Below are 17,577 nucleotides of genomic sequence, written 5' to 3' on the forward strand. Positions count from 1 at the left end.
GTGGGTTTACTCCTGGGTGGGTTACCTATGGGGGATGCTACCTACCAGGGACGTATATTGGCAAGGAGAATAGCACTGACCATACAGAGGAGCTGCCTGTGAAGGGGATTTCAAGTCGGCGGAATTATCAAAAACAGTTTATTGTGCAAGAAGACACATACAGGATAAGGCGTTTGGGGGATTTCACCTTCATCACATCCAGATACCTGCAGGATGGGGGGAATCCCCAGGACATGTGCACAAAGAATGAACAGACCTCATTTCCATACATACAGATGACTGAAGAAAGTGAGAGGATAAAATGTAATGCGAGGCGTTTGGCAATGCAGGATTTTATTTTATTTCATTTAAAAAATAAATTCAGACGTCCCGTAATGTCCATTACTGATATAAGAACCAAAATCAGCAAAAATTAGATTCTGCATGAAACTGAATTCGATGCAAATATCCTACAAGGCGACAAAAGTCTCCAGAACGATTCTTCCATCATCAGCGGAACAGAAAACACTTATGTTTCATCATCTTCCCCGGATCCCCAATAGATCTGTTTGTTACAATGTCCGGATTGAGATGATATCGTCCAGTACAGAAGATGTGTCCGTACTGTGCAGAATATTATTCATCAAATGTTATAAAACCAATTGACAAACTCAACAGAAATCCGCTACAATGTACGAATAATCCGCTACAATGTACGAATAATCCGCTACAATGTACGAATAATCCGCTACAATGTATGATAATCCGCTACAATGTATGATAACCCGCTACAATGTATGATAATCTGCTACAATGTACGAATAATCTGCTACAATGTATGAATAATCCGCTACAATGTACGAATAATCTGCTACAATGTATGAATATACAGCTACAATGTACGAATAATCCGCTACAATGTACGAATAATCCGCTACAATGTACGGATAATCCGCTACAATGTATGATAATCCGCTACAATGTATGATAATCCGCTACAATGTATGATAATCCGCTACAATGTATGAATAATCCGCTACAATGTATGATAATCTGCTACAATGTATGAATAATCCGCTACAATGTATGAATAATCCGCTACAATGTATGATAATCCGCTACAATGTATGATAATCCGCTACAATGTATGAATAATCCGCTACAATGTATGAATAATCCGCTACAATGTATGATAATCAGCTACAATGTATGAATAATCCGGTGCAATGTACAAATAATCTGCTACAATGTATGATAATCTGCTACAATGTATGATAATCCGCTACAATGTATGAATAATCCGCTGCAATGTATGATAATCTGCTACATAGGAAACCAAATTGCATGTCCCACATCACCGGCCATTCCCAACATCAGCTGCACATAACCTGCATGCAGTAATGCGCCCAGCAGATAGCACAGTCTCTGGCACAGGCACAGAGCGGCTTCTGCTGGAAGGACATGGGGGATGTAAGTAACAGCACACGGGGGGTATGAGGGGGCAGCTGCATCACACACAGGGGTTTATGAAGAAATCCTGTGAAACTTTATCCTTGTCATTCATTTTGTATATTATTCTGTTCATAAGGTTCATAAAATGTTTTATATAATCAATTTTCTAAAAAAAAATCTTTATATCTGTCAGAGCTGAACTTTTCTAATAAGGGATCTGAAATCTCCTGCACAGACATAGAATGATAAAATCCTGGCACTGTGCCCCATCCAATGTGGAGAGCTTACCTGCTTTTACTATGGACAGTATGCAGTAAGCTTCTCGGCTCCCTCTAGTGGTGGCCACAGACAAAGACATTTACATATGTGTCTATTCAGAGGAAATGGAGCTCTAAACACTCGAAGATATAGTAAGAAATATTAGAAGGTTAGAAATACAAACTACTTTATTAAAGGCGATCTATCATCAGATTAGCTGACACTAACTTACTGGTATGTCCTAGATTCACCCTGGATACAACAGGGCCTGTTAGTTAGTTGCGCCATTGCAGAGAAATCCCCAAAAAATGGAATATGCTTATTAGCTTCTTTGGTGCAATGGGGACGTCCAGAGCCTCCTAGTGCCCCCCACACCCTCCCAGCAGCCGCCTCACCCATCACCCATTCATTGTGTTCTTAAGGCCCATTGTGATTAGTCTGGGCTGCGAGAACCCGTGGGGACTGTACAGAATCACCAAGCAGGAGAAGTCAGTGCATAACCCAGCGAAGCTGTATCAGGGGATCGGGAGGCAATGAATGTGGATGAGGGACACTCCTGAAGAAGATGCCGGACCTGTGCAGTGGTGCATGGGGACTCATTAGTATATTCTGTTCTTAGACTGGCCCCATTGGAGTCAGTGGGTAGAGCTCTATAAGGGGACACCAGGAGGTTTGTGCGACTGACCTGCTGATAGACCGCCATTAAGGTTTGCATCGGGCACAGACCAGAAAGTCTCAGAATTATGTGCGTACCCCTCAGCATGTGCAGAAGATAGAAAGGCAGAGATTTGTCAGGCCGCCACCTGGGTGGATTAATCCTGATAAATCCAACGTGCACTGGCGGAGATTTACTTCTGCAATATAAAGTGGCCAGTGCCCCCATAGTGTGAAAAGGTGGGCAATCACTGATAACCGAGTAGGTGGCACTAGGTAGTGGGCACTGACTGCTTCACCTCAGACACCATAGCGGGTGGGGTTCTTTACCTCTTTTCTTTATGTATATAATTATTTTTTTTTTATCTGGAAGAAAAAAAATAAAAGACTAAAACCAGGACAAGTTATTGATCAATTGTACTTCATGTGTATAAACCTTCTTTTGTCTAAATGGAAATAAATCTGTTATATTCTCTGTCCTATACGATAAGATTACTCGCCCCAAAATCACAAGATCTGTACAAAACAATCTCTTTAAAAAATTAATTCTTCTTTAGAATAGTCTAATATAAATCCTCTCCCTGCTGTGCCATCCATACATTCATATATACATACACACACACATTCATACACATATACATAAACATACACACATACATACAGACACACATGTATATACATATATACATACATACACACACAGACACACATATATATATACATAAACATACATAGACACACATATATATACATACACATACATACATACACACACAGACATACACTACCGTTCAAAAGTTTGGGGTCACATTGAAATGTCCTTATTTTTGAAGGAAAATCACTGTACTTTTCAATGAAGATAACTTTAAACTAGTCCTAACTTTAAACCAATCCCCTCTATACATTGCTAATGTGGTAAATGACTATTCTAGCTGCAAATGTCTGGTTTTTGGTGCAATATCTACGTAGGTGTATAGAGGCCCATTTCCAGCAACTATCACTCCAGTCTTCTAATGGTACAATGTGTTTGCTCATTGGCTCAGAAGGATAATTGATGATTAGAAAACCCTTGTGCAATCATGTTCACACATCTGAAAACAGTCTAGCTTGTTACAGAAGCTACAAAACTGACCTTCCTTTGAGCAGATTGTGTTTCTGGAGCATCACATTTTTGGGGTCAATTAAACGCTCAAAATGGCCAGAAAAAGAGAACTTTCATCTGAAACTCCACAGTCTATTCTTGTTCTTAGAAATGAAGGCTATTCCATGCCAGAAATTGCTAAGAAATTGAAGATTTCCTACAACGGTATGTACTACTCCCTTCAGAGGACAGCACAAACAGGCTCTAACCAGAGTAGAAAAAGAAGTGGGAGGCCGTGTTGCACAACTAAGCAAGAAGATAAGCACATTAGAGTCTCTAGTTTGAGAAACAGACGCCTCACAGGTCCCCAACTGGCATCTTCATTACATAGTACCCGCAAAACACCAGTGTCACCATCTACAGGGAAGAGGCGGCTGCAGGATTTTGGGCTTCAGGGCAGAGTGGCAAAGAAAAAGCCATATCTGAGACTGGCCAATAAAAGAAAAAGAGTAAGATGGGCAAAAGAACACAGAGATTGGACAGAGGAAGACGGGAAAAAAGTGTTGTGGATGGATGAATCCAAGTTTGAGGTGTTTGGATCACAAAGAAGAAGGTTTGTGAGACGCAGAAGAAATGAGAAGATGCTGGAAGAATGCCTGACGCCATCTGTTATACATGGTGGAGGTCATGTGATGGTCTGGGGTTGGTGCTGGTAAGGTGGGAGATTTGTACAGGGTAAAAGGGATTGTGAATAAGGAAGGCCATCACTCTGCACCGCCATGCCATACCCAGTGGGCAGCGCTTGGTTGGAGCCAATTTCATCCTACAACAGGACAATGACCCTAAACACCTCCAAATTGTGCAAGAACTATTTCCAGCAGAAGCAGCAGCTGGTATTCTATCATAGGGAATGGAGTGGCCAGCACAGTCACCAGATCACCACCCCATTGTGGGAGCAGCTGGACCGTATGGTACGCCAGAAGTGCCCATCCAACCAATCCAACTTGTGGGAGCTGCTTCTAGAAGCGTGGGGGGCAATTTCTCCAGCTTACCCCAACAGATTAATAGCTAGAATGCCAAAGGTGTGCAATGCTGGAATTGGTGCAAGAGGAGGATTCTGGGAGGAAAGCAAAGTGTGATGGAAGAACAATGTTATTTCACATACAAATCAGTATTTCTAACCTTGTCAATGTCTTGTCTCTATTTTCTATTCATTTCACAACGTCTGGTGGTGAAGAAGTGTGACTTTTCATGGAAAACACTAAATTGTTTGGGTGACCCCAAACTTTTGAATGGTAGTGTATATATATATATATATATATATATATATATATATATATATATATACATACACACACATACATACATACATACACACACATGCATACAAAGACAGACATATATAGATATACATACATACACACCAACATACATACATACAGATACATACATATCTACATACATACACACACACATACACAGACACATATATATATATATATATATATATACACACATACATACATACACAGACATATATACATACATACACACACACCTACATACATACATACACACACAGATAGACATATATAGATATACATACACACACACATACACATATACATACACCATTCATACATACATATACCTACATATATATATATAGATTTCCTTTTAAACCAGGACAATAAATTACAATCTGTAGAATACCAATATTGATGGTTTCAGCCACTTTTTACATATGTGGAAGGGACTTATATACAATAGTTAAGTACATGAAAGTAAATAGTATAGTATTCAAGTTATCTATATAACATTTTCTATACACAGTGTGTAAAAATAGAGCCGCCTTTAATACGTGAATGACGGGTGGACCAGTGGAAAAGCTTTAGAAAATATACGTGTACCACGGCCACGGCTGTATGACAATGCTTCGCCCCTCCTGCTATATTACAGCATACAGACAGCCAATACTGAAACACCCAGAAAATAGTAATAAAATATATTATTGTGTATGAGAATTATAGGGAACCGTGTACGATCAGCTGATAATATCAGGAACCGTGTACGATCAGCTGAGAATATCAGGAACCGTGTACGATCAGCTGAGAGTATCAGGAACCGTGTACGATCAGCTGAGAATATCAGGAACCGTGTACGATCAGCTGAGAATTATCAGGAACCGTGTACGATCAGCTGAGAATATCAGGAACCGTGTACGATCAGCTGAGAGTATCAGGAACCGTGTACGATCAGCTGAGAATATCAGGAACCGTGTACGATCAGCTGAGAATTATCAGGAACCGTGTACGATCAGCTGAGAATATCAGGAACCGTGTACGATCAGCTGAGAGTATCAGGAACCGTGTACGATCAGCTGAGAATATCAGGAACCGTGTACGATCAGCTGATAATATCAGGAACCGTGTACGATCAGCTGAGAATATCAGGAACCGTGTACGATCAGCTGAGAGTATCAGGAACCGTGTACGATCAGCTGATAATATCAGGAACCGTGTACGATCAGCTGAGAGTATCAGGAACCGTGTACGATCAGCTGAGAATATCAGGAACCGTGTACGATCAGCATAGAGTATCAGGAACCGTGTACGATCAGCTGATAATATCAGGAACCGTGTACGATCAACTGAGAATATCAGGAACCGTGTACGATCAGCTGAGAATATCAGGAACCGTGTACGATCAGCATAGAATATCAGGAACCGTGTACGATCAGCTGGTAATATCAGGAACCGTGTACGATCAGCATAGAATATCAGGAACCGTGTACGATCAGCTGAGAATTATCAGGAACCGTGTACGATCAGCTGAGAATTATCAGGAACCGTGTTCGATCAGCTGAGAATATCAGGAACCGTGTACGATCAGCTGATAATATCAGGAACCGTTTACGATCAGCTGAGAATATCAGGAACCGTTTACGATCAGCTGAGAATATCAGGAACCGTGTACGATCAGCTGGTAATATCAGGAACCGTGTACGATCAGCTGAGAATATCAGGAACCGTGTACGATCAGCTGAGAATATCAGGAACCGTGTACGATCAGCTGAGAATATCAGGAACCGTGTACGATCAGCTGAGAATATCAGGAACCGTGTACGATCAGCTGAGAATATCAGGAACCGTGTACGATCAGCTGAGAATATCAGGAACCGTGTACGATCAGCTGAGAATATCAGGAACCGTGTACGATCAGATGAGAATATCAGGAACCGTGTACGATCAGCTGAGAATATCAGGAACCGTGTACGATCAGCTGAGAATATCAGGAACCGTGTACGATCAGCTGAGAATTATCAGGAACCGTGTACGATCAGCTGATAATATCAGGAACCGTGTACGATCAGCTGATAATATCAGGAACCGTGTACGATCAGCTGAGAATATCAGGAACCGTGTACGATCAGCTGGTAATATCAGGAACCGTGTACGATCAGCATAGAATATCAGGAACCGTGTACGATCAGCTGAGAATATCAGGAACCGTGTACGATCAGCTGAGAATATCAGGAACCGTGTACGATCAGCTGAGAATATCAGGAACCATGTACGATCAGCTGAGAGTATCGGGAACCGTGTTCGATCAGCTGAGAATATCAGGAACCGTGTACGATCAGCTGAGAATATCAGGAACCGTGTACGATCAGCTGAGAATTATCAGGAACCGTGTACGATCAGCTGATAATATCAGGAACCGTGTACGATCAGCTGAGAATTATCAGGAACCGTATACGATCAGCTGAGAATATCAGGAACCGTGTACGATCAGCTGATAATATCAGGAACCGTGTACGATCAGCTGAGAGTATCAGGAACCGTGTACGATCAGCTGAGAGTATCAGGAACCGTGTACGATCAGCTGAGAATTATCAGGAACCGTGTACGATCAGCATAGAATATCAGGAACCGTGTACGATCAGCTGAGAATATCAGGAACCGTGTACAATCAGCTGATAATATCAGGAACCGTGTACGATCAGCTGATAATATCAGGAACCGTGTACGATCAGCATAGAATATCAGGAACCGTGTACGATCAGCTGAGAGTATCAGGAACCGTGTACGATCAGCTGAGAATTATCAGGAACCGTGTACGATCAGCTGAGAGTATCAGGAACCGTGTACGATCAGCTGAGAATTATCAGGAACCGTGTACGATCAGCTGAGAGTATCAGGAACCGTGTACGATCAGCTGAGAATTATCAGGAACCGTATACGATCAGCTGATAATATCAGGAACCGTGTTTGATCAGCTGAGAATATCAGGAACCGTGTACGATCAGCTGAGAATATCAGGAACCGTGTACGATCAGCTGAGAGTATCAGGAACCGTGTACGATCAGCTGAGAATTATCAGGAACCGTGTACGATCAGCTGAGAATATCAGGAACCGTTTACGATCAGCTGAGAATATCAGGAACCGTGTACGATCAGCTGGTAATATCAGGAACCGTGTACGATCAGCTGATAATATCAGGAACCGTGTACGATCAGCTGAGAATTATCAGGAACCGTATACGATCAGCTGATAATATCAGGAACCGTGTACGATCAGCTGAGAATATCAGGAACCGTGTACGATCAGCTGAGAATATCAGGAACCGTGTACGATCAGCTGAGAATATCAGGAACCGTGTACGATCAGCTGAGAGTATCAGGAACCGTTTGCGATCAGCTGAGAATATCAGGAACCGTGTACGATCAGCTGAGAGTATCAGGAACCGTGTACGATCAGCATAGAATATCAGGAACCGTTTACGATCAGCTGAGAATATCAGGAACCGTGTACGATCAGCTGAGAGTATCAGGAACCGTGTACGATCAGCATAGAATATCAGGAACCGTGTACGATCAGCTGAGAATATAATCTGGAGGAATATAAGAGCTGTGATTGGACGGTCCATAGAGAACGTGCAGGGGTCATGTATCATTCGTCAGGTGCTACACGTCGCCTTGTCTATTGAAAATCTCATTCACTTTAACAATACAGCTGGTCATTTAGAGGGAATTATCAAGCAGTTATGATGAATAGAAGACTTTGGTATCTCACAAGGAGAAGATCCTACTCAGCCTCACTGCAGGGCCCAAGAGGAGCACTAACAACCCTTGGCTGGGGGGGGGGGGTTCCTAAGCTTATGTTGAAGGAGAAATCCAGGGCGGGGGGGGGGGGGGGGATTACGAACCCGGGTCATCACATGTCCGGAACCCGGGAGAAGATAACAGCTAGCGGGGTCGGGGAGCGCTGTGATGTGGCACAGCGCAGGCACTGGGAGTGGTAAGCATTGTCTTTTTGATTTTCCTTTACTTAATGATTTTCTCCCCATTTTCGGGTCACCATCTTGTTACCATAGCTTACTATTGAGCTACTTGATAGTAACGTCAAAGATATTCTATTCCCAATTTCCATTATTCTGGTCAGGAGCCGTATCTTAACATGTCTGAATGTGTAAAACGATAAAAGTTCTAGAATCTGCTTCCTCTCGGACGTCTAACAAGGTTTTTGACACTTGACATTTAGTGAAGATCGGCAGAGATGGCGGCTGAACTCATTGGTTCCGGATTTCATTGCCCAGTGAGATGTATAAGATGAAAGGGCAAGAAAAAAAACCTATCCAGTCTTCAGTTAGATGGCCGCCCCCATCCAGTGTGACCCCTCAATGTCCTGGCAGCCGGCAGTAAAGGTGAATCACGTTTGCAGCATTGTTTTCATTGCTTCATTGGCTGTAGAATGGCGCCAGCGCAGGATGAATACGCATCAGAAAGAGTCCAGCAATAGTGTTCATATGTTAAGCATCACCGCTCTGCATGCATATTGTCAGGTACAGGGCCTCCTTCACTATGAACCTTTCCCTGTTAGCCAGGAGATATCACCAGTTCTAAGAGAAAAGCAGATGAAAAGGAAAGTTATATAACTAGAGAAGAGAGAGACGAGTCTTATAAATAGAGATTCGTTCCAATCCTTGCAAAAAGCTTGGCTCGGTACCGAAATAAACTTTTTGCAAAGTTCGGAACAAGTTTGTGAAGATGGAGTAATAAAATACACATAAAAAACAACAACAACAAAAGAGTATGCTCACCTGTCTGCACTCCCCCAGCGTCCTTCTACGCGTCTCCAGTGTCTTCAGCCACCTCCAGCCTGCTCAGCCAATCACTGACTGAGATGGGACAGCACCATGGACAGTGATTGGCTGAACAGGCACTCACTCGATAGACCAGAATGACAGCCGCCGCTCAGCCAATCACTGGCCGTAGTGCTGTCCCGTCTCATTCAGTGATAGGCTGAGTGGGCTGGAGGCGGCAGCAGGGCACACTGGAAACCATAAAAGAAGGACACTGGGGGAGTGCGGACAGGTAAGATGAGATGAGTGAACTTGCTGAACTGCACTGAAACAGCTAAATCTCTGCAAACGTTTAACTGTTTTAGTGCGGTTCTCATGAAACTGAACTTTACTTCAAAGCTCAGAAAAAATGATGAAATGAACTTTTGAACTGTTTGCTCATCTCTATATAGAACCCATCTGCTGTACGGCATTGAGAGTCCAGTGGGAGGGACCTCCCTCTAATTCAGCAGAAGTAGTAGGACATCTACCCTGACCTGGTAACGTTATCATCTCTATTCACATTGTATTTTATAATTGTTATATTACCTGTAATACATCAGATTTGCTATTACAGCTTTAGCCTATTAGCTGGTATTACACTGCCCGGTTACATGTGGTGAATAATCCTGTACGGGGGGGGGGGATAGAGTTGTGGTGTCACACTATACAATCCCACTATCTCCCAGGTCCGTGCACTGATCTCCTGCTGGATAGAAGTCCCATTGGCCCTCAGTGTTGGTAATAATCCTGTCTGTATTAGTCGGCCCATGTATAAGCAGAAGATACCAAGGTCATAAAGCTAAACGTCCCGTCACATGCGTCACTATCCAGGAACTTACTTGCAATGACGAACGAACATCCTGCACGGGTGACAGCATTAAAGAACATAGAGGAAACCATTACAGCTCATGTCATTATATCATTCCTATTAACCCGCCATTGCTGTGCACATTTATTATTATTTTAAATAAAACAATAGCAATAATTGTTGGGGGGGGGAATCCTTTCAGGCAGGGGGTGGGGGGAACATAATAAAGACAGTATGGTTACTGGACCTCGTGCCGGCGCTACACCACATCACCCCACCGGAAGTCATTTTCTCCCAGCTGCGACGTCCCTATAGGGTGGGATTTAGCCCGCTCAGCCAATCCGGCGTCCTGCTACCGTCACTGACCATCTGAGGGGGAATCCATCAGCCGGGTCGTAGCAGGAGGGGAGATCTGCAGACTGTGAGCGGGGTCCAGGAGCGGGAAACCTTTCCCCCACCCTCTGCCCCAAATGATTTTTTCCCCCAGCACTAGACTTCTCCCTTAGGCTATGTTTACACAACGTTATGCAACGGCCGCTGTATTATGTGTTCCTCCGGCCCATATTGTTAGTATTATCATCTGTAGGAACATTATTTTGCACCAATAGAATCTGCTGGACATCCATTAACCATTGACTTTCATTCGCACTACGGCCGGCAGATGGCCACACAGTGAGTGAACGGTCTATTTTCTACGGCCGTTGTTCACAAACTGCAGCCATAGAAAATAGACATGTTCATTATGTTGTACGGCCGCAGTGAACAACGGATGTAGATAACGCAATGTGCGCAGAAGAACGGCCATTGGTCTACTGAAATCAATAGAACACAATGAATTTGGAAACCTACGCACTTACGTCCACTACGGCCATAGTTTTCCAAATTCAATAGAGTTTGTGAACATAGCCTTAACCTTAATTCAGCAACAAAAAAGCCTCATCATATGTAATGCATGGCTGCCAACTGTCCCGTATTCCGCGGGACAGTCCTGTTTTCGGGGTGCTGTCCCACGGTCCCAGAACAGCACCCAGTGTCCCGCATTATATGTGGCCCCACAGAAAAAAACAATAAACCAGTAACTCACCTGTCCGCCGGTCCCAGCAACTTCTCTCCCGGCAGAGCGCGCACTCCCGTTATCCTCCGGGGCGGGCAGCGGGGTACAGAGACACTGACTGTACCGGAAGTGACCTGCAGCCTCTGTCATGAATTACTTCCGGCACAGTCAGTGTCTCTGTACCCCGCTGCCCGCCCCGGAGGATGACAGGAGCGCGCGCTCTGCCGGGAGAGGAGCTGCTGGGACCGGCGGACAGGTGAGTTACTGGTTTATTGTTTTTCTGGTCGGGCCACACAAATGGGAGGATTGGCTACTATGTGGGGCGCTATATGGGGGATTGGATAATATGTGGGACACTGTATGGGGGCATTGGCTACTATGTGGGGCATATATGGGGCATTGGATACTATGTGGGCACTATATGGGGGCATTGGCTACTATGTGGGCACTATATGGGGGCATTGGCTACTATGTGGCCACTATATGGGGGATTGGATACTATGTGTGGCACTATATGGGGGCATTGGCTACTATGTGGGGCACTCTATGGGGGATTGGCTACTATGTGTGGCACTATATGGTGGGATTGGCTACTATGTGGGGCACTATGTGGGGGATTGGCTACTATGTGGGGCACTATAAGGAGGGATTGGCTACTATGTGGGGCACTATATGGGGATTGGCTACTATGTGGGGCACTATATGGGGATTGGCTACTATGTGGGGCACTATATGGGGGGATTGGCTACTATGTGGGGCATATATGGGGCATTGGATACTATGTGGGGCATATATGGGGGGATTGGATACTATGTGTGGCACTATATGGGGGCATTGGCTACTATGTGGGCACTATATGGGGAATTGGCTACTATGTGGGGCACTCTATGGGGGATTGGCTACTATGTGGGGCACTATATGGAGGGATTGGCTACTATGTGGGGCACTATGTGGGGGATTGGCTACTATGTGGGGCACTATATGGGGGCATTGGCTACTATATGGGGCACTCTATGGGGGATTGGCTACTATGTGGGGCACTATAAGGAGGGATTAGCTACTATGTGGGGCACTATATGGGGATTGGCTACTATGTGGGGCACTATATGGGGGGGGATTGGCTACTATGTGGGGCACTAAATGGGGGCATTGGCTACTATGTGGGGCACTATATGGGGATTGGCTACTATGTGGGGCACTATATGGGGATTGGCTACTATGTGGGGCACTATATGGGGGGATTGGCTACTATGTGGGGTACTATATGGGGATTGGCTACTATGTGGGGCACTATATGGGGGCATTGGCTACTATGTGGGTCACTATATGGGGCATTGGATACTATGTGGGGCATATATGGGGGATTGGATACTATGTGGGGCATATATGGGGGATTGGATACTATGTGTGACACTATATGGGGGCATTGGCTACTATGTGGGGCACTCTATGGGGGATTGGCTACTATGTGGGGCACTATATGGAGGGATTGGCTACTATGTGGGGCACTATGTGGGGGATTGGCTACTATGTGGGGCACTATAAGGAGGGATTGGCTACTATGTGGGGCACTATATGGGGATTGGCTACTATGTGGGGCACTATATGGGGGGGGGGAATTGGCTACTATGTGGGGCACTATAAGGGGGCATTGGCTACTATGTGGGGCACTATATGGGGATTGGCTACTATGTGGGGCACTATATGGGGGGGATTGGCTACTATGTGGGGTACTATATGGGGATTGGCTACTATGTGGGGCACTATATGGGGGCATTGGCTACTATGTGGGTCACTATATGGGGCATTGGATACTATGTGGGGCATATATGGGGGATTGGATACTATGTGGGGCACTATAATGGGGGATTGGCTACTATGTGGGGCATATATGGGGCATTGGCTACTATGTGGGCACTATATGGGGCATTGGATACTATGTGTGGCATATATGGGGGATTGGATACTATGTGTGGCACTATATGGGGGCATTGGCTACTATGTGGGCACTATATGGGGCATTGGCTACTATGTGGGGCACTCTATGGGGGATTGGCTACTATGTGGGGCACTATATGGAGGGATTGGCTACTATGTGGGGCACTATGTGGGGGATTGGCTACTATGTGGGGCACTATAAGGAGGGATTGGCTACTATGTGGAGCACTCTATGGGGATTGGCTACTATGTGGGGCACTATATGGGGATTGGCTACTATGTGGGGCACTATATGGGGGGATTGGCTACTATGTGGGGCACTATATGGGGGCATTGGCTACTATGTGGGGCACTATATGGGGATTGGCTACTATGTGGGGCACTATATGGGGATTGGCTACTATGTGGGGCACTATATGGGGGGGATTGGCTACTATGTGGGGCACTATATGGGGGGGATTGGCTACTATGTGGGGCACTATATGGGGATTGGCTACTATGTGGGGCACTATATGGGGGGGATTGGCTACTATGTGGGGCACTATATGGGGATTGGCTACTATGTGGGGCACTATATGGGGATTGGCTAGTATGTGGGGCACTATATGGGGCATTGGATACTATGTGGGCCACTATATGGGGCATTGGATACTATGTGGACCACTATATGGGGGCATTGGCTACTATGTGGGGAACTATATGGGGCATTGGATACTATGTGGGGCACTATATGGGGGATTGGATACTATGTATGGCACTATATGGGGTATTGGATACTATGTGGGCACTATTGGGGGGATTGCATACTATGTGGGGCACTATAATGGGGAATTGGATACTATATAGGGCATTATTGGGGGGATTGGATACTGTATAGGGCACTATTTAGTCAGCAGCATGTGGTGACTGTAGGGGAGTGGAGGGTTGCTATGGGGACGTGGCTATGGAGGGTCGCTATGGGGGCGTGGTATGGAGGGTTGCTATGGGGACATGGTATGGAGGGTTGCTATGGGGACGTGGCTATGTAGGGTCGCAATGGGGGCGTGGCTATGGGGACCGCGGCGCACATGTCCCTCTTTGCTCTTTGCAAAAGTTGGGAGGTATGGTAATGTAGTATACAGGAGTTGGGGGTCTCCCTGGGGTCGGGCAGAGAATGGAGCCTGTATTATAGTGACATAGATGTAGTCATATACTGGTTATTCTGTATTGTATTATAGAGAGGAGCCATGCTGGAGAGGGTCACCATAGATACACACCACAGCAGGGAGTTACCATAGCAACACCAGGCCTCTCTATAACCTCTGTGGCCGTATTTACCTCAGGAAGGGCCTGTGACAGGATAGATCTCCATTCAGTATAACCCCCATCCTCCCTGAGACCCCCGCACTCATGGCGGCTATACCAAGGCAGCTTAATAGGTACAACGTCCAGTACTTTCACGGCCCTCGTTGTCCTTCCCTGTGTTATCCGCAGTCTGACACACTTACATCTTACAATCGTCTTCTATGTAATCGGTAATTACTTACTCGACATCTCGCTTGCGTATAGATTTTCCTGACGCCATGACTTCTGCTACTTTGGACACTATAGGATCATAATTCACACTGGCCACCGCGATGACTTCATCATTCCTAGAATATACAGAGAAAAACACAATCCACCCACTTTAGTGTTCACAGCTCCAATACGTGAAGGAACCTTAAAGGGATTCTCCAGCGCTACATCTTTATCTTCTTTTACTAACATCCAAGATATATGGTAAAAGCTTAAAATGACATTAAAATTAATGTGCCCCCCCCCCCCCCGACCACCTACCGACCACCTACCGAGCTGCCGGCACTGAGAATGGAAAGAGAAATCTTTTTATTAGAAAATTTTAATTTTCCATTTTCACACAAAAAAGCAACTAAACATAGATCTAATGAACCCCGATGGGGAGGTGGTGGGGGGCAGAAGGATACTGTCTATGGTGAGCGCCATAATCTATATTATCTATATATTTATTATACTATATCACAATGCCGAGAAGATGATGGTGAAAGATGATAAAAGCGTACAGTATCCCGGACTTACCAGACGGCAGGCGGCTCCTTATACTTTATAGCAGAGATCCTGACATCTTTGGGTATTAGGATTTGCATTGTATTGTGTACAGACAATGTTATTGATAATTAGTAATAATCGCTGTATTGATGGATTGCTGTAGATGTCGGTGACTGACGTCTATTCTCGGGGTTATAGCATAGTCCATACAATACAGCGATTCTGTCTCATGCAGAACCGGGAGGATAGCCCCTACATAGCCACACATTGTGTTACTTCCCAGTCCCCAGAATTGGAAGATTTTTAATGGTTATTGACAGAATATCAGGAAGAAACGCCAAATAGTTATCCATGGAGATCCCAGCAGACTGAACAACAGAGCTACCACCTGACACGAGGAGATCCCATCACTTGGCATCTCTCCTTCGGGAGCAAAGAAGTCTCCATGTCCGACAATCTACAACGTATGGGCGGCCGGCGGCCGGTGACTGGAATAGCAGCTGAACTGGACGTACATGGTGGATGATCATTGGTAAGAATACAGGGAAGGTTTGGCCCCTCATGGTGTCGCCCCCACCCCCACTCATATTTCATATTAATTTTATTGTATTATTATAAGGTATGGACTGGTCTCTATTATTAACAAACGGTTGAAGTTTAATAAACTATGTATTATATTTGGTTTAGCCCGGGGGGTTAGGTACTATTGGTTTCTTCCAGATTCCCCCCCCCCTAGTCCCTCTTGTGTTGCAAGAAGAAATTTGATTGGGTGAATGGTGCCCAATAGCATGTGTAGGTGTCTCTCCAAGGTGAAAGCCCAGTTTTGATTGGCTGTTCTATGACTGCTCTGGGTACATACGCGCTTTTGAGTGCATGGCTATGTGGGGGCTCGCTATGTGAGGGGCTCGCTATGTGAGAGAAGTGGCTATGGGCTATGTGAGTGACATGTCTATGTGAGGGGCGTGGCTATGTGGGGGCGTGGCTATGTGAGTGTCTGGCTATGTGAGGGGTGTGGCTATGTGAGTGTCTGGCTAGGTGAGGGGTGTGGCTAGGCGATGGGCGTGGCTAGGTGAGGGGTGTGGCTATGTGAGGGGCGTGGCTAGGCGATGGGCGTGGCTATGTGAGGGGTGTGGCTATGTGAGGAGCTGGCTATGTGGGGGCTGGCTATGTGAGGGGTGCGGCTATGTGAGGGGTGTGGCTATGTGAGGAGCTGGCTATGTGGGGGCTGGCTATGTGAGGGGTGCGGCTATGTGAAGGGTGTGGCTATGTGAGTGGCTGGCTATGTGGGGGGCTGGCTATTTGAGAGGTGGGGCTATGTGAGGGGCTGGCTATGTAAGGGGCGTGGCTATGTGAGGGGATGGCTATTTAAGGGGTGGGGCTATGTGAGTGGCTGGCTATGTGAGGGGCTGGCTATTTGAGGGGTGGGGCTATGTGAGTGGCTGGCTATGTGAGGGGTGGGGCTATGTGAGTGGCTGGCTATGTGAGGGGTGGGGCTATGTGAGTGGCTGGCTATGTGAGGGGTGGGGCTATGTGAGGGGCTGGCTATGTGAGGGTTGTGGCTATGTGAGGGGTGGGGCTATGTGAGGGGCTGGCTATGTGAGGGGTGGGTCTATGTGAGGGGTGGGGCTATGTGAGTGGCTGGCTATTTGAGGGGTGGGGCTATGTGAGTGGCTGGCTATTTGAGGGGTGGGGCTATGTGAGGGGTGGGGCTATGTGAGGGGTGGGGCTATGTGAGTGGCTGGCTATTTGAGGGGTGGGGCTATGTGAGGGGTGGGGCTATGTGAGGGGTGGGGCTATGTGAGTGGCTGGCTATGTGAGTGGCTGGCTATGTGAGGGGTGGGGTTACCAGTTCTCACTTATTGTCAGTTATGTGCAGCAGTTACCTCAGCTGACTGGAACCCCTGGATCTTCCCCCCACCCCCGCCCGCTGTCCCCTCAAAGTCAAGGACTCTCGTTTGTCTTGTATTCTTGTTAGAGGGGAAGTCGCCAGCTTAGGTCTTATGTTTAACTGATGAGTAAAAAGTTGATGCTTTAGGAAAATGTTTATATTGGTTTGTATTGGTTATATATAAATTTTCATGTAACTCTTAATAAAAAGAGTTCCACCGCCTCTTGACAAAGGCACCAAGCGTGCAGAAACATGTTCAGGGGGGCACACTGATATTTTAATTGCATCAAACTTT

General features: G+C 45.7%; 1 protein-coding gene across 4 annotated transcripts in view; it reads right to left on the reverse strand.

Moving 5' to 3' along the window:
- Window positions 1–6,664: 6,664 nt before the first annotated feature.
- The window catches only part of AIFM3 (AIF family member 3), an 87,828-nt gene continuing 76,915 nt past the window's right edge, over window positions 6,665–17,577 (reverse strand). For all 4 annotated transcript variants that reach the window (XM_069960712.1, XM_069960711.1, XM_069960708.1 and 1 more), the window contains exons 19-20: window positions 14,878–14,982; window positions 6,665–9,326 (exon numbers count right to left, since the gene is read on the reverse strand). In XM_069960712.1, coding sequence (XP_069816813.1) covers window positions 9,287–9,326; window positions 14,878–14,982 — 145 coding nt within the window. In that variant the 3' untranslated portion in view covers window positions 6,665–9,286. The remainder of the gene's footprint in view (window positions 9,327–14,877; window positions 14,983–17,577) is intronic.

This window comes from Dendropsophus ebraccatus, chromosome 3 (assembly GCF_027789765.1).
Source record: "Dendropsophus ebraccatus isolate aDenEbr1 chromosome 3, aDenEbr1.pat, whole genome shotgun sequence".
NCBI lineage: Eukaryota > Metazoa > Chordata > Amphibia > Anura > Hylidae > Dendropsophus > Dendropsophus ebraccatus.